Source organism: Pseudorca crassidens, chromosome 16 (assembly GCF_039906515.1).
Source record: "Pseudorca crassidens isolate mPseCra1 chromosome 16, mPseCra1.hap1, whole genome shotgun sequence".
Lineage (NCBI taxonomy): Eukaryota > Metazoa > Chordata > Mammalia > Artiodactyla > Delphinidae > Pseudorca > Pseudorca crassidens.
In genome coordinates, this window is record NC_090311.1 from 33,482,813 (window position 1) to 33,501,305 (window position 18,493).

An 18,493-nucleotide genomic window follows, 5' to 3' on the forward strand; every position below is an offset into this window, starting at 1 on the left:
CGTATTCCTTCATCAGACCAAGATGCTTGGGTTAAAAAGATAACTGCAGGACTTCTCAGAACCTTCAGTTTGCCCAGAGGAACAGAAGTGGTTCTCAAACTTATTTGAGCAAAGAATTCTTTTTCTCAAGGGACACATGTTACCTGTCCCTTGGAATCCAGTAATGGAATTTGGGGGCTCGTGTGGATATGGTGCTTCAGGTGTGGCCATGACTCCAGCACCTTCTATCCTGGGCCGCCTTCCTCCTGCAGGCCCCCACCTGGCTGCAGCAGTCTGGAGAAGTCACTGAGATGTATCTAGGAGGCACCCGAGAAGCTTGTCTCCAGAGCCCCACTGACACATACCCTTCTGCTCAAGAGATTAATACTCCTGGCTCTTTGGGCAAGAACCAGTCCACACACCAGAGTGACAGGAGAAGTGGAGGCACAGTGAGAGAGGAGAGATGCAAGAGGCCTCTCACGGTTTTCTGTCCACAAAGTTTATTGAGCACCTACTATGGGACTCAGCCCTCTGTGTGCAGATACAGAACCGAACCCCACCCATCTGGAGCTTATGCTGTACAGCTATCACCATCTCAGAACTGGCACCATATTGCTCACCTACCACAGAAATTACTGTTTGATCGTTTATCGTTCTCTCAGAAGTGTTTGCATTTTAATACAGATACTATAGAAAAGCCTTCACAAATCAGTGGCAGAGCCAGAGAGCCTGGGAGGAGGGAGGAAGCCTTCTTGGCAGCCTTCTACTTCCCCCCTCCAGACCCTCATGCTCCTGTGGGGTGAGTCCAGGGTGTTCCATGGGGTGGTGGTCTCTGTTGAGGCAGAGAAGGTAACATAGTAGGGGCACAGATATGGGGGCTATAAATCAGGGTGCTTGTGCCTTACTAATCTCCCAGCTGGGTAGAGATGACTGGGTGCCCAGATAATAGGCATATATGCTAATAATATTATAATTATTAATAATTATTATATAACTTATAATAATTTATTGCTATTACTATTATAGCTATTGGGTTTTGAGTAATGCACTCATACCAAGTGCTTTCTAAACATTTCTTCCCTTGACCCTTGTAACGACATGGGATGGTAGGGAATATTATCATCGTTTTACAGATGAGAAAACTGAGCACAGAGAGGTTGAGTAGCTGGCCTAGGGTCCCGCAGCTAGTAAGCAGCAAAGCTGGGGTTCTCGTTAGGCATTTAAAGCCCCGGATCTTCTCCTGAGCAAGTGTACAATCTGTTGCTCTCATTACTAACGGGCACTACTTAATCAAGCATCCCTGCCCGCCGCCACCCACCTGGTTATCCCGGCCATCATGTCCTCCTCCTGCAGCCCCGGCCCCGGCCCGGGGAGTCTTTGTGCAGAACCCTGGTTTGTGTGAGACGCCCGGGTGGGATCATGGAGATTCTAACCTTGCATTTGTTTATTCAGAATGTATGAACTGAGCTGCTACTTACCTCAAGAAAAAGACCTGAAAATTTCTGTCTATGATTACGACACCTTTACCCGTGATGAAAAAGTAGGAGAAACGATTATTGACCTGGAAAACCGATTCCTTTCCCGGTTTGGGTCCCACTGCGGCATTCCTGAGCAGTACTGTGTGTAAGTGTTTGTTGACAGTTTGCTCCATCTAACGTTAATACCTGGGGAAGCTCAGGTGCTCCACTTCAGGGCCTGTCTTAACTGAGCCCCTGCTCGTTTGAGTCAGGTAGATACTGTTGTTGATAATAGAATCATCTTAGAGAGAATCAGGACCATAGCATTGCCCATTCACATTGGCGTCTGTGTACAACGCTGGCCTCTGGAGCAGTGCAGTGCTCTGTGGGGATGGTGCAGGTAGCAGCCCCTGGAGAACCAGTCTCCACTCTCCCATTCTTTGAGTCCCCTCCCTCCTTGATGCCCAGGACCAAGAGCTGGCAATGTTTGATGGCAGGAATTCCCTGCCCCTCCCTCCAAACTGATCAATTCTGTGATGTCCCTCTTTCCCTGAGTGCTAAACAGTGCCCTTCTGTAGTATTGAATGAGATGCAGCTTGTGATTTCTAATTTATAAGTTTCCCGATTGTGATTACAGGGATCTCAGTCAAACTCATTTTTTACAGAGGAGGAAACTGAGGGGCGGGGGGGAGTACCAATTGGCTGAGGCCAAAATTATTGTGGATTTTAGGTCTCTAAATCCTAAATAGATTTCTGGGCAAAAGCCAACGTGTAGAGCACATTCCCTGCTCCCCCGTTAACATGAGAGCACCTATAAGTATGTGTGTGTATGAATCCAAGAAGAACTTGTGTGCCCTGCGGTAACTCGGGGTGTGGGATATTATTCACAGTTCTGGAGTCAACACCTGGCGAGATCAACTGAAACCAACACAGTTGCTTCAAAATGTAGCCAGATTCAAAGGCTTCCCGCCACCTGTCCTTTCTGAAGACGGAAGTAGAATCAGATATGGAGGACAAGACTACAGCCTAGATGAATTTGGTAAGCACATTGCCATGGATGGCAAGCTGGTTACAAGTTTGCGTTGGGGGGGGGGTGGACAGAGCAGTGCCCTAATACCATAGGGAATTCCGTACACATGACTGTCTAACAAAAGCCCCATCATAGTAGAGTTTTGCTGTCATGTCAGGTGTCAAAGTGGACACGTTTTCTTGTCTGTCTTATGTTTCATTTGACCTTTTTAGGTCATAGCCATTTGAGCTTTGAACACGAAGTTCTAATAATTAACTTATTTCCATGTAATGCATAATTAGCTCAAAAGTGCTCAGATGGTAGTGGAAGAATTTCTCCTCCAGTTTTATTCCATCATTCTCCCAGTCCTTCTCTGAGAAGGCTCAGGGATGCTGGGGGCTGGTTTGAAGACTCTGCTGAGTTCACATCTGGCTCACATCCGAGCTTGGGGTCTTGCTCTTTCCTCAGCGGTAATTTATAATGCAACCTGTCCTGACACGTAAACAGCTAACTGCATCATGACAGAGACTGAAATAAGCTTAATAGAGCATAAGAGCTGTGGCATGATTCAGTGTTTCGTAGGGAGGAGGGCTTCCTGGAGGGGCTGGCAGTGGGCTGTGGCTTTGAGGGCACATGGGAGAGCCAGAGAAAGCTGAGCCCAGGGCACACGGGAGTGAACGTGCTTCCTGATCATCAGCTGTTTTTTCTTGACATTGTAAGAAACTATATTTGCCTGGCTCTCTTAAGAGGACTTGGTTGATATCAGGGATGATAAGATGTTTAACAAATGTTGATGCTGCTGTTAACAGGAGAACTTGCAAAAGGGACTGGGAATAAACTGGCAAGCAGCATGGCCCCATGGAGAAGATTACCCCCAACAATTAAGCAGTACCCCCAGAAAGCTGTATCAGTCAGGATTGTTCCAGTTACTTTTGTCACGTAACAAATCACCCCAAAAGTTAGCCGCTGAAAACAACCATATTGTTTTACTTTTTAAAATTTTTATTGGAGTATAGTTGATTTACAGTGTTGTGTTAGTTTCTGCTGTACAGCAAAGTGAATCAGTGATACATATATCTACTCTTTTTTAGATTCTTTTCCCATATGACAACCATTTTGTTTTGCTTATAGTTTTGCGGGTTAGCTGTTCAGGAAGGGCTCACCTGGGCAGTTCTCACTTGAGTTGCTCACGCAGTCGACTGCTGTCAGATGTTGGCCAGGGCTGCAGCCATCCGAAGGCTCAGCTGAGCTGGGTGTCCAGGGTGGCTCACGCACATGGCTGGCATCTGCTGCTGGCTCTTGGATGGGGGCTTACGTGGAACTGATGACCAGAGCACCTACCCAGGCCTTTCCCCTATGGTGATCTCTGGGCACCCAGACTCCCTACACGGCTGGCAGCTTCCGCCAGAGCGAGCACCCCAAGAAGACCAGCCTGGCCTTTCATGGTTAGCCTCGGAAGTCACACAGCATCCTTTCTTTAGTGGTCAAATATGTCTGCAGATTCAAAGGGAGGGGACATAGACCCCACCTCCCCATGGGAGGAGTGACAGAGAATTCGGGGACTATGTTTTTTAAATGCCACAGTGATGCTACCTAGCTACTGTAATAGTTAAACTTACAAATTTCAGTGGCTTAACACAATAGAAGTTTATTTCTCATAAATTCACAACAGGTACTCCTACAGGTGGGTGGCCCTCTTCCAAACAATGCTTCATGGACTAGGCTCTTCCATCTTATAGCTCTGCCCTTCTTCAGCTCAGGTGTCTAAGGTCACTGTTTTCTTCTGCGTCCAGAAGAGAAAGTACACACAGAGGATCCTACCTGAGAGGGTTTTATGGGCTAGGTCTTGAAGTGACACACATGTCACTTCCACCTACGTTATATTCTAGCCTACCTTGTTTGCACAGCCACACCTAACTGTAAGGGAGTCTGGGAGACGGAGTGAGGCCCTGACACCAACGTAAATAGGGGCTGCTCTCACTTACACATTCTGGAGCGTTCTGGTCTCTTCACTATTGGCAGCCCACAAGTCAGAAATGAGCCTGGTTGGGGCAGGGCTCTTGGTCAGGAGCTTTTTTTTTTAATTAATTAATTAATTAATTTTTGGCCCTGTTGGGTCTTCGATGCTGTGTGCAGGCTTTCTCTAGTTGTTGCGAGCAGGGACTGCTCTTCCTTGTGGTGCACGGGCTTCTCATTGTGGTGGCTTCTCTTGTTGCGGAGCACGGGCTTTATGCGCCCAGGCTTCAGTAGTTGTGGCACGTGGGCTCAGTAGTTGTGGCGCACGGGCTTAGTTGCTCCACGGCACGTGGGATCTTCCCGGACCAGGGCTTGAACCCATGTCCCCTGCATTGGCAGGTGGATTCTTAACCACTGCGCCACCAGGGAAGCCCAGTCAGGAGCTATTTCTATCAACAACTCTTTCACAAGCTGGTTTGCACACTGGCACTGCCTGACCATTTTTGCAGAGTCTGGGGTGAAGTACTGCAAATCCCTCAAGGCGATCTGGCTGAACTGTTCCCAGATGCCCATCCCTGTTTCACTGTCCTTCTTTATTGCAGAAGCCAACAAAACCCTGCACCAACACCTCGGGGCCCCTGAGGAGCGCCTTGCCCTTCACATCCTTAGGACTCAGGGGCTGGTCCCTGAACACGTGGAAACAAGGACTTTGCATAGCACCTTTCAGCCTAACATCTCCCAGGTAAAGGGCTCTCTGAACCCCTCATCCACACTCCAAAGGCACTGGTGATAGCTGACACAGACTCGCCTCTTTTATCTTTTTTGGATACTTTTAGATATACACGAAATAGAAATGAAACTCAGGTTAGCTTCATCCCCAAGGGGAATTTATTGTAAGAATTTTCAGGTAACTCACTAAATCCAGACAGGAGAGTGACACTGACTCAGAACAACCTTGGACCAGAATTCCTCCCTGTCTCTTGTCTGTTTCTCTCAGAGTCTCCTTTACCCTGCACTTTTCCTTCCTGTGATCACCTTCCCACGTGTCAGAATATTGTGGACGGTTTCTGAGTTTATGTTATAATGTAGCCCCATCTACTTCCACACGTGGAAAGGATTGGTTGCCCCAGCTTGGCCCATTTGTCCACCACTGGACCACTCAGCTCTAGCCAGGAGGACAGGGATACAGTACACAGGGTGGCTCATCACAGGGACCATGTTGATAGTGATGGGGGAAGGTCAGTTCCCAGAGAAGCAAGGAGAGACATGGAAAATGACAAAATAGTCCATGTAGAAGCTTGTCAGAATGAAGATTTCCAGGCCATGCCTGCAGAGATTCAGATTCAATAAGTCTGGGGTGGGGCAGGGAATCTGAATTTGTAACAAGTATCTGGAGAGGTTCTGATGCAGATGGTTAGGAAGTCGCGCCTTAAGAAATATTTATCTAATGGATGCAAATATCGTTGACACTGATAGCCGAACCGTGGTCTCTTAAAAAGTGACCACAAGGAGCCTGGGCTTACTAGCTGATTTTGTCACTCACTCTTATTTTGTTCCATATTTTGATTTCTTCCTTCTCTAATTCTTCTTCTTTCCCCACAAAGAACCCATTTCTCCTCTCTCCACTCCTACTCCTCAATTGAATAAAGTCTTAAGACATTACAAAGCGAGGAAGATTGCTCCCTGGGCTACCAATACTTCCATCACCTCTGCCTACTGCATTGGACAGACTCCGGGTAGGTCTTAGGAGACACCTGGATGCCTAATTTCTGCAGTGTGCTTGATGTATAATAGACCCTTGAGCCCTGGAGATTAGTGGGAAGAGAGTCAGGATCACAGTAACATATATCCCTTTTCAAGAGCTTCAGCTAATTCATTTTGATCACAGTGCATTAGGAAACCAGCCTAGTGGTTTCCTTGGCAACCTTCTTAAAGACCAGTCTGTTTTAGTCATGAACGCAGTCTACAGAACATCCAAACACAGTTTGGGGGATTTACATTGGTTTGTATCGTTGATACAGTGTGTGAGTGGCATTCCTAGCCTGTCTGGAAGAATACTCCAGTCAGATATATGGGCCTGGTCTGTAGCCGTCGAAGACTTGAGTGGGGCCTCACCAAGATGGCGCCACAGGTGTCAGTCCAGGCTCTCACTCTCCCCCTTCCTGCAGGCTCCCTCTCAGGCGGTAGACACTAGCAAGCCAACGCAGGGGGTCCTCAATTTGGGGGGAACAGTCATGTTCTTGTCATTGTTTGAGTCTCTCCTTCGAAAGTGCCATGCTGTAAGTTTTTCTTTTACAAAATTAAATACAGTTTTAAATTATTTTTATTTTCTCTCTTAAGGTAAGTGGAGAAACCCTTGGGTGTCACAAAACTGGGACTGATATCAAGTAGGCAATGTGAAGATGGATAGAGTGACAGCGGGAAATCTGTTCTGAGTGTGAAGGGCCCAGCTTTTAGTCATTGTAAGAGGGGGTGTGTGTGTGTTGGGGGTTGTGTTAGCATTGGGAAGCCCCTCATTTTATTAACCAGGGAAGACTCAGACTGATACAGGTAGGTACATGCAGCCATCAGAGACTCCTGGGAGAGAATGGGGGGCGGATGGCCTAAGTGACACTGAAGGTATAGGATTCATCTTGGTTTGTTCTTTTACTCCATTTTTGTTTGCCTTCCATATGGACTAATAAATTAGGAGGCCTGAAGAACTAGTTTCACCTAAGACGTATGAAAGAAATTGTAGTCTCTGCCACCCATAATATAATTTCATTTCTCTTTTCATTTTTGAATGGCTTAGGGAAAACTTCAGATGTGGGTGGATGTTTTCCCCAGGAGTTTGGGGCCACCAGGCCCTCCTTTCAATATCACACCCCGGAAGGCCAAGAAGTAAGTAATCTTGAGACCCTGCTGTATCTTACTGGGGTCTTGGTTCAGGACCAGAAAAAAAAGCACGTTCAAAATGTGCTCCTTTCAGATACTACCTGCGTGTGATCATCTGGAACACCAAGGACGTTATCCTGGATGAGAAAAGCATCACAGGAGAGGAAATGAGCGACATCTACGTTAAAGGGTAAGAAAGACTGGCATGGAAGAGCATGCCAAACTCGGTGAACAAAGCAGACTCTCTCCTTCATGAGTGTTCAGTATTGAAAGTGTCCACTAGAGGATCCTTGATTATTTGAAGCTATTATATTTCATTAATGCAATCTGCTTAGGAAGCTCTAGGGAGACAAAGGGAGAGAGAACAGAAAGAAGAGAGAAACCTGTGTGCATGTTGTTTATGAACAGAGGCATCTGATGCCTGTAAGAACTGATAAGTGTTTCTTTTCTAAGAAAGTGGGTTTTGTTCAGTTTATTAAGCAGATTTGTTATGAGACTTTTTAGTCATGCAGTTCATTTTTACTCATTTTTAATACCTTGAGTAACTAGCCTTAGAAACAGAAGTAGAGCTTCCAAAGTTTCTTTTTTAATATATTTTATTACCAGAAGTTAATTTTATTACCAGAAGTTAACGTCCATGGAAGAGAGGAAACATTAGCATAACTTTTTTTTAACCACAAAACCTTACTATGCTTTATTTCTTGTATTAACCCTTGATCAAAACCAAGAGCATAATATTGAAACAGAACTTGGTAAAGATATGCCTTTGGCACCAAAACGTTAAATTATTATAAAATCCTGAAAAAGTATTTGTTTCCTATCTTGATCAGTCTGCAGATAAAATTATACTTGTCATTTATTGCTTTTTTTTCTAAAAAGAATGAACTTTCCAAAAATTGAGCCAGTAAATTAGCTGTGCTTCTGTATCTCTGACGCTTTTTTTTTTTTTTGCGGTACGCGGGCCTCTCACTGTTGTGGCCTCTCCCGTTGAGGAGCACAGGCTCCGGACGCACAGGCTCAGCCGCTGTGGCTCACGGGCCCAGCCGCTCCACGGCATGTGGGATCTTCCCGAACCGGGGCACGAACCTGTGTCCCCTGCATCGGCAGGCGGACTCTCAACCACTGCGCCACCAGGGAAGCCCTCTGACGCTTTCTTTTCCTCCTCCTCCTCCTTTTTATTCCACAGTTTTAATTAAATTCATACACATCTGGTTGTTTGCTCTTCCAATTTCTTTATTAAAGGTTACCATTAGTCAAGATAACCTTTAGTAATTAGCTGCTACAATTGTTAGATTTATTTCTCCCCATTAAACTGTTGGATTCATATAGAAGATTTTATAGATCTTCTCCCAAACTGTTGTTTAGGTTTTCAATCTGTTTCCTTGTCCTTGATTTACTTTACATTTTTTAATACAGCAGGCTCTTATATACACTAATATGTATAAAATAGATAACTAACATGTCAATCCCAATCTCCCAATTCATCCCACCACCATCACTCCCATTAGCATAATTTTAAAAAAATCATTCATTCCACCAACATTTACTGAGTGCCTGCATCCAATGTGCAAAGCGTCATCATAGGTGTTCATTATTCTGTTACTTGCATAGTTCAATTCCAAATAATTCATGTTGATGTCAGTTTTGTGTTTTATATATATATATATATTTTTTTTTTTTTTTTAATATTTATTTTGTTGTTGTGCTGGATCTTAGTTGTGGCAGCCAGGCTCCTTAGTTGCACATGTTGTGTTATACGTTGATAGTGAGTACAGAACCCAGTGATTAAGAAGCCAGACTCTGGAATCAAACTACCTGGGTTGAAATCCGGTACTTTCCCTACTAGCTGGACAAGTTAGTAAGCTTACTGATCCTCATCTGTAAATTGGAGATAATGATAGTATCCACCACTCTGGAATATTCAGAAGACTGAGTTACTCAAAGCACTTAAGATAGCACCTGGCAGATAGTAAACACTATGTGCATTAGTCAGGGTTCTCCAGGAAACAGAACAGGTAGGATGTGCATATGTGTAGAAAGAGAGAGATTATGAGGAATTGGCTCACATGATAACGGAGGCTAAGAAGTCCCACGATTGGCCATCTGCAGGCTGGAGACCCAGGAGAGCTGGGGGTATCATTCAGCCTGAGTTCGAAGTGGTGTAAATGCCAGTCTGAGGTCAGGAGAAGATGACATGAGATGTCCTGGTTCAATCAATGAGGCAGAAAAAGGGGGTGAATTCCTCCTTCCTCTGCCTTTTGTTCTGTTCCAGGCCTTCAATAGACTAGCTAATGCCACCCACGTTGGGGAGGTCCATCTGCTGAGTCCATCAGTTCAAATTCTAGTCTCATCCGGAAACATTCTCATAGACACACCCAGAAATAATGTTTAATCTGGGCACCCCACGGCCAGTCACGTTGACACATAAAATTAACCATCATACTATTATTATTACTAGTCCACAGGGATTGAGTTTGGTTCCTTGATATGTAAAAGATAAGACTTGTTGAAATTTAATATATTCATAAAGTGAGAACAAAGTTTCACTTATGATCCCAAGTGGCCTTCAATCAAACCTTTGTTAAAGACGTAATTACTGTCATTTAGGTTCACTATAAACAGGGAAGGTTTCATCGAGTTCTTCATTATTCTTTCTCATTTCAGGATCTTATTACCATTCCCCAAGGAAAACTAATTCCAGCTAATTATATATATGCAAATTTATTTGACTATCATAGGCATTTTTTTCCCAATCAGGGAAACAAACTCAATACTGGACTGAGAGATAACTCCAGTAATCCAAGAATAAAGCAAGATCTAAAGTACCACGTCATATTTGGAATGGAAATCTAATTACTCTATGTGAAAAGATGGATAACGTACAAATAACATCCTTAGCACTACAAGCATATGGGTATTACATACAAAGTTATACGTACAAGTACACAAATGCATACACTTAGAGTAGTTGTTTAACTTGTTTTCAAATTAAAATGTGAAAGATTCATGAAAAAGAGGGAAAAGCTACAGTGGGTGAGCAGTCTAGGGGAGGATGATGGTGCTGTTTAGGGATGGGTTAGAAGCTGAAGCTACCAAGGTCACAGCCAGAGTGTGGACTCTCTTCAGTGAGTTAGTTCAAAAGCTTAAAAGTTAACTGTCAAAAGGAATCTTTCAACTCAGCTTACCTGGTTAGTCAATTGACTAGAAAAAGTAAAACTAGTATAGTTGATTGCTATCAATACCACTATTAGAGGCTTCCCTGGTGGCGCAGTGGTGGAGAGTCCGCCTGCCGATGCAAGGGACACGGGTTCGTGCCCTGGTCCTGGAGGATCCCACATGCTGTGGAGCGGCTGGGCCCACGAGCCATGGCCGCTGAGCCTGCGCGTCTGGAGGCCTGTGCTCCGCGATGGGAGAGGCCACGACAGTGAGAGGCCCGCATACCCAAAAAAATAAAAAAATACTACTACTAATAATAGGACCTAATATTAGCTTGTGAATTTCTAGTCTCCATGGTCCTTTGAAGCAGAGTAATAGTCCTGGACTTTGGAGTCAGACAGGCCTGGGAGTTATACTTATTTCTGTCCATTACTGGATGTATGAGATGTACATCCCCTCTGAACCTCAGCTTCCTCACCTGTGAGATGGAGCTTGTTATACAGTTGGAAAGAATAAAATAAGGCATCTACATACCTGGTTCATAGTAGTTGATCCTTAACATGAGTTAAGGATTTCCCCTTCCCACTCTGGCTCTTCTCATTCTGTCCTCAGGTTGACCATGTGAAGGGAGCACATATCATTAACCTCATTTTACAGATGGGAGATGAAGCTCAGAGGGTTAATGGCAGAGCAAGTTCACAGCCAGGCCTGTCTCCTACTGACAGTCTTTATTTGGAGGAGGCTGCATTGGGTCTTCATTGCTGCGTGCGGCCTTCTCATTGTGGTGGCTTCTCTCGTCGCAGAGCACAGGCTCTAGGCACATGGGCTTCGGTAGCTGTGGCACATGGGCTTAGTTGCTCTGTGGCATGTGGCATCTTCCCGGACCAGAGCTCGAACCCGTGTCCCCTGCATTGGCGGGCGGATTCTTAACCATTAGCACCACCACGGAAGCCCTGGCATCAGTATTTTTAAAAGCTCCCCAGTTGATTCCAATGGGTAGTGGGTGTTGAGATCCATGCATTCCACTCCTTTTTCAGTCTAAAATCTCATGTTCCTCTGGTTCCAAACCAGGAGTCTTCCCCCATAGCTGGCAGAGGTGATAACACTTCCTCCCAGACATGTTCATTCATTCCTCCCTCCAACTGGTCTGCTGGTGTGTCAGGCACAGGCCAAAGGGAACTTTCCAAATGTCAAAAGTTAAGATGTCCAGTTGTTGATGGAAATGAATTTTCATAGATAGGAGTATGGATATAGCAGCCTACATCTCCCTTGCTAGTCTCATTAATGTGATCATAGTAAATTTAAGAATAATTTACAAATGAAGTGGTAAGATTACTTGAGTCGTGCCTGTTTTGTTTGCTTAAGTAAAATATGGAAAAGAAGATGCTAAAATTTTGAACTGACCCATATTCATTGAGCCTATCAGCAGTGATGACAGACACTGATGAGTTATAGTTATAGGGAGACTAAAAACATAGCCAGCAAGCTTCACCAGTCTCAAAATAGAAGCTAAATTGTTGATATTTTCCAGAAAATTTCACCTTATCCCTGTTAACTGAAGTCTAAAGGGTTTCCTGCTTTGGTTTGAGAGGAATTATATTTTATTTGGCTACCACGTGTGTTGGATGCAACAGAGTGCCTCCCCTTCATAAATCACCCCCCCAGCTCCATAGATAACTGGAACCTGCCCAAGGAAAGTGCATTAATTCTCCTGCCCTTCACTCTCTCCTAATCACTGCGCAATTTTGCGGCTAGATTACTTGTCAATCACATGTAGCTAAGTCTGTTTGCTTCTGCTTTTCAGTTGGATTCCTGGCAGTGAAGAAAACAAACAGAAAACAGATGTCCACTACAGGTCCTTGGATGGTGAAGGGAATTTTAACTGGAGATTTGTCTTCCCTTTTGACTACCTTCCAGCTGAACAGCTCTGTCTCGTTGCTAAAAAAGTGAGTTCTGAAATAGGCCATGGGGAGTGGATGTCGTGGGTCTTCCTTAATGCAGATGCTCAGAAAAGGCTGGGGCTGTTCAGAGTCCGGGAGGTCATGGGTCCGGCTCCTCTTTACAGATGGGGACTTTGAGACCCCAGTGGGGTAGATACTTGCCCAGGGTCACACAGCTGTGGCGGTTATTTGTGTAGTTATAACAGAAGTATAAGGAGCACAACTCTGCTTCCCCTAACATGTTGGCAGCAGGGGGAAGGATCTGGTAAGTGGGGGTCTTATGTCAATACATACAACAACCTAAGTATATGTTTATGTCACAGGGAGACTGATTTCTTCCCCTGATAAGCAGAACTGTTGCACTAATTAACCAGAGGCAAAATATTAATGTAGGTGAAATATCGCTCTTACCTTCCTTATTAAACTAAAGCGTCTGCCTGCCCTCCTTCGGGAGCACTTCCGTGAGGGTTCAGGGCCCTCCTGGTGGTAATTTATAAGACTCTCAGAGAACTCAACTCAGACTGGCTTAAACCAAGAAAAGTGATTTACTGGTTCACATTACTAAAAAGTCCAGGGTTGGCTGGCTTAAGGAACGCCTGGAGCCTGGGTTGAGCTGATGTCTTTAGAAACTGCTCTCACCTTCTCCACCCCTCTGCCCTGCCTTCTTCCATGGGCCTCACTCCCTGGTGAGCGCAAGGTGGCTGCCAGCAGCCCCAGCTTGTATCTTGCCCTCTCGGCAACCTCAGCAGAGAGAGGGGAATGAATCCCCAAAGGCACCAACCAGAGTTCTGGAATTGGGCCCCAGCATCTGCCTGTTTGAGGCCACGTGTCCATCTCTGAACCAGGGTTGCCGCGCTCTGATTGGCGAGACTGTGGAGTTAGGGATAAAGTCACTTCTCCCCACATTGCATGGACTAGGGGAAGGAACCTCTAAGGAAAATCTGGTGCTTTCATCCAAAAAGGGGGGGCCTAAAACCTGGGTAGGTAATAACAACAGATGTCTATTACAGGCCCTTGTCCCATTTCTCCCTTCCCCACCCCCTCCTGCCATATTCTATAAACTTTTCCTGGCTCTGCCTGGTCACCTCCTCACCCTACACCTGATCAGAATATACCTGCCTCATGTCCCATCTGGCCAGGCCCCACCCCCTGCTGGCCCTACTCAGTGCTGATGCTCTAGTGAGCACTCTCCCTGTCCAGGTGAGATGAATGCCTTCAGAGGGCACTTTCTAGAGACATACAGGCTCATCCTGATGTTGAACCGTGCACACTTTCAGATAATGAGACAGACCGGGGGGAAAGCGAGGGATTTGGGGTCGGGTAGGCCTTTAGGTAATAAAGTTACCTTTCCTATTTACTCACATCGAGGGCTGGACCTCTCAGCATCCTGAGTAGTCCTTGGAGCATGACCCCACACAGGACAGCCGAGTAGGGCCAGACAGCAGCAGAGTGGGCTTCTCAGAGCCAGGCCCTCTGAGCCCTGCAAAAGGGACCATTCCTGGAATGTCATCTGAAAAACAATCCAACAACCTTCCTTCAAATTCATGAAGCACTGGGGGATGTCCCTTTCTTTTGGGGCCAGAGGAACTTAGGTGTAATCAGGCTGTGGGGACGTCATTATTATCCTGGGCTAATACTGTCTGGGCAGAAGCAGCAACACCAGGTGAGAACCTAGAGGACACTTATCCCATCCTCTCCCCACCTGAGTCTAGGCTGAGGGATCTGAGGGTCTTAGATGACCACGGTATATAAAACCCAGCAATATTTTTCAAAAGCCAGAAATGCCAGGACATTTTAAATCTGCACGAACAAAAGAGTGAAACCTGGGCCCCGTCTCCTCACCCCCGTGTGAAATGAGTGTGCTCGGACATCCTTGGGGGGTCGGGGAGGTCGCTGAGCAGAAGTAACTCCTCCGCCAGGGATATTTCGGTCTGGCCTGGGATGGCTTGGCTTTGGGAGGATCAACTAGGCAGGCTACAGTCTTTAGGGCACGAGACATCGTCACTCTCCAAACCGCAGGAGTGGCAGCAGGAAGTCACACTGATAGGAACATGGCAGGGAACGTTCTGTTTGGGAATTGCCTGGGACAACCTTTTTGTCACCCAGCTGGTAGTCCTGAGATTTCCTGGGGAGCCCGATTGCCTTATGTCCACCTGGGGTAGAGGGGTAGGCCAAAGGGCGGGGTTTCGGGTGGGGATGCAAAGGAGAGAAGAGGCCCCATGCCTTGATGCTGGGTTTTCAAGAGGCCCAAGGGGAGGGTGTTAAGAATCCAGTAATCAGTGTCATTTTGGTTTGTCTGTTCCTGTTGGCATTTTAGGAGCATTTCTGGAGTAAGGACCAAACTGAATTTCGGGTCCCACCCAAACTGATCATTCAGATATGGGATAATGACAAGTTTTCTCTGGATGACTACCTGGGTAAGGCTTAACCTTTGGATACTTTTTTCTAAGAAATTGTGCTTGAAATTAGTAAAAGCAATTAAAACTTGGGATCAATTATTTAACTCTCCAATACTGTGGGGTGGGGTCCCACCCCCCCTGCCTGGATGTCCTCGGAGCGGGGTGGCCTGCCCATCCGCTGCCCCAGGTCCTCTGAGAAGTGGGCACAGTGACTGGGCGCTGCGGGCCCCAGCCACTCCCAGGGCCTTTGCACCAGCTCCTATCTTGCTAGGAAGACACAGATTTTGTTTTCAGGGATGCCACAGCCTTACCTCCACTTCCAAACCTCTCCCCCTGCTCTCAGCACCTCAGAATTGGCTCCCTCCTCCTCCACGCTGCTCTCAGCGGTCACTACAGTTCCCTGATGCCCCACCCTTCTCTGGGGTAAAAGGCCCTTGTTAAAACACCCCGGCCCAGCCCCTCCATTTCCTGGCATACACCCGGGTCCCCCCAAAGCACAGTCTTCTTATTTTCTCTCTCCCAGGCCTTGGGTGTCTCATTGGCCTGCTCTGTTTCTTCCTCTTTCTCTTTTTTTTTTTTAAATTTATTTATTTATTTTACTTATTTATTTTTGGCTGCGTTGGGTCTTTGTTGCTGCACGCGGGCTTTCTCTAGTTGCAGTGAGTGGGGGCTACTCTTCATTGCGGTGTGTGAGCTCTACTACAGCACAGGCTCAGTAGCTGTGGCGCACGGGCTTAGTTGCTCTGCAATAGGTGGGATCTTCCCGGACCAGGGCTCGAACCCAAGTTCCCTGCATTGGCAGGCGGATTCTAAACCACTACACCACCAGGGAAGTCCCCCTCTTCCTCTTTAAATACAGGCCTTTGCCCTCCCTGGGGTTTTGCGGCTCTGCCCCATGCTCCCTCAGTGACTTACCAGCCCTCACCTCTGTTGAAGGTAAAGCTTCAACTCTCACTTTCAACGAGGTAAAACTCCTAGACCTAGAGGTGTAGCCTGACTGCCCACCGTGCCTGCCACATAGTAACAAGAAAGATGATGACTCATACTGCAACATGCAATGTATCAAACCAACACATTGTACACCTTAAACGTACACAATGCTCTATGTCACTTATATCTCAGTTTGAACAAAACAAGCTGTCACGATGATTATTCCCCATTTCCCACCAGAAACTTTACCTTTGTGTTTGGCTGGCACCTCAAATTTATCGTGACTAAGACCAAACTCAGCCTTTCTTCCCTGACCTCATACCTGCTCAACCTCATGAACCGCTTTTGCTGTTCACAGCCTCTCCCAGCCACCTAGGCGGAAGCACCCAGAGTCCTCTGTGGGTCCTCCTCTCCTTTCCTACCGCTTTCCTAAACCATGTAACCTGCTTTATCATGCACGTTTATTTTCTTATTTTTATGATCTCTGCCACTTGCCAGTTCAGACCTCACTTTCTCGTAGCCAGCTGTTACAGAAGCCCCTAGCTCACCTCCCTGCTTCCAGAGCATCTTTCCTGGCAGAGGAAAAGCCCACAGCGGCCAATGGCTGTGTCTTGTTCATCCCTTTACCCTTTACAACACTGAGTACGGTGCCTTTGACTTAGCTGGTTCTTAATAAGAGTTGAACAAACAAATGAGTGTGAAAGTGTTGACTGAAGAAAAACGTACAACCTAAAAGTTGTGAGTTTGGGGATCTTACTGAGGACTACAGCGCAGGAGACAGCCTCTCAGATAGCTCTGAGGAACTACTCCCAAGAGGTAAGGGGGGAGCCAGGACACAAGAGGTTTTTGCTGGAAAAACAAAAAAGTTAGTCAAACATCAAAAGATTACTGCTAATCACAAAGAGCAGACATCTCAAGTTAATGATTTTAGTGCATTTCTGTGTTTGCGGAGATACAAGATCCTGGGCCCATGGAAATTATTCCTTAGGTATGCATCTGAACTATCTAGAGGCAGATCCAAAGGTCAGAATGCGTCCTGTCTTTCTCCATCCTGAACTCCCCTCAGGGCACAGCCTCAGTCTTTTTTTTTTCCCTATTTATTTATTTTTGGCTGTGTTGGGTAGCCCCGCAGCAAGCGGGGGCTACTCTTTGCTGCAGTGCGCGGCCTTCTCATTGCGGTGGCTTCTCTTGTTGCAGAGCACGGGCTCTAGGTGCGTGGGCTTCAGTAGTTGTGGCTCGCAGGCTCTAGAGCACAGGCTCAGTAGTTGGGGTGCACGGGCTGAGCTGCTCCGCGGCATGTGGGATCTTCCTGGACCAGGGCTCTAACCCATGTCCCCTGCATTGGCAGGTGGGTTCTTATCACTGCACCACCACGGAACCCCACAGCCTCAGTCTTGATCCTGTAGAACTGGGATGATGGGCAACATTCTTTGTTTACTGGCATGGCAGGCAACATTCCCCGTCCACAGTAGTGTGCTAACTTAGAAAGCATAAAGAATAGTAGAGGGTTTTCCCTTAGAGTTTAAATGAAATAGTCTGATAACAAATAAAGAGAATGACTTTATTTCTAAATGGCTAGTGGGCAAGTGGTTGCAGTTATCACCAAAAGGAGAGACAAAATAAAAGCAGGTGTAAGTTCCAGAAAGGCTTGTGGGCTATGGATGCATTGTAAGATGAAGGGCAGTGTCTGAGCCTAAAAGTTTATAGAGAATCTGCCACAACCTCCCTGTTACTCTCTGCTGCCACTGTTGAAGACCACCTCTTGTCCCTGTAGTCCACAGACTTGACCCAACACACACATACCTTTTTCTGAAGGAGAGGTTTCCTGGGAGTTCCCAAGCCCCAAAGACAGTCAGTTAAAGACAGTTAGTAACGACAAAAGAGTTAACGCCTCACATCATGGAAGAAAAATTGTGCTTCTCCAGGCACCCTGAGCTGGGCTTCCTAGTTCCTGGGGAGAACTTTCTGTTGAGCATTCAGTGTTCCTTCTCAAGCGCTTGTTTTTGAGGTTACACTGGAGAACCTTGAACTTGACTGTTCGATGGAGCTTCCCATGTTCCAAGTACCAGTTTTCTTTACCCAAAGTCAAATGACTATGTTAGGGGAAGTTTAGAACCAATAAGAGCAAATTCCAAGTTCAGTGGAAATTTTGGCCGGAGATGTTTAATTCTTTTGTGTTTGCAGGAGAACTCTGTTTATGCTCCTATCTCTGAGAAATTAAATGGGTTGTTCTCTGTGAGATGCAGAGCAGTGGACAGATACTACTTCTGCCACTTTTCATTCTATCTGGAAAAAATTTTAACTGCCTACCAGGGTCTGTTTCTCTAACTCACCTGTCACCTGTTCAGAGTCCTGGTCTACCTCTCTCCTGACAGGTACATTCTGTTCACTTGTGAACAACGTCTGATCCACTTGAAATTTATTTGGGTTTAATGTTTCCTTGGCTAGGTTTCCTGGAACTCGATTTGCATCGCAGCATCATTCCAGCAAAATCGCCAGAGAAATGCAGTTTGGACATGATTCCTGACCTCAAAGCCGTGAACCCCCTTAAAGTGAAAACCGCCTCTCTCTTTGAACAGAAGTCCATGAAAGGATGGTGGCCGTGCTACGCAGATAAAGATGGCTCCCGTGTGATGGCTGTATGTATGAGTATTTACTGGTTGAGGCTCGTTTATTCCTTTTCTCCTTGAGGTTTTGCCCTTTATGAGTAGATTTGCTCTGGATAAGATAAGGGAGGTTAAATTGGTGGTAGTTTAAGTTTTGGGAAAGGTTTGTATCTGGGATTATAGGAGA

At 46.1% G+C, this 18,493-nt stretch overlaps 1 protein-coding gene across 4 annotated transcripts in view; it reads left to right on the forward strand.

Moving 5' to 3' along the window:
* Positions 1-18,493, forward strand: part of MYOF (myoferlin) — a 155,128-nt gene that overhangs the window by 132,612 nt on the left and 4,023 nt on the right. For all 4 annotated transcript variants that reach the window (XM_067709978.1, XM_067709980.1, XM_067709979.1 and 1 more), the window contains 8 exons: positions 1,432-1,602; positions 2,327-2,475; positions 5,004-5,143; positions 7,193-7,281; positions 7,370-7,465; positions 12,236-12,377; positions 14,689-14,788; positions 18,149-18,339. In XM_067709978.1, the coding sequence (XP_067566079.1) occupies positions 1,432-1,602; positions 2,327-2,475; positions 5,004-5,143; positions 7,193-7,281; positions 7,370-7,465; positions 12,236-12,377; positions 14,689-14,788; positions 18,149-18,339 (1,078 nt within the window). The remainder of the gene's footprint in view (positions 1-1,431; positions 1,603-2,326; positions 2,476-5,003; positions 5,144-7,192; positions 7,282-7,369; positions 7,466-12,235; positions 12,378-14,688; positions 14,789-18,148; positions 18,340-18,493) is intronic.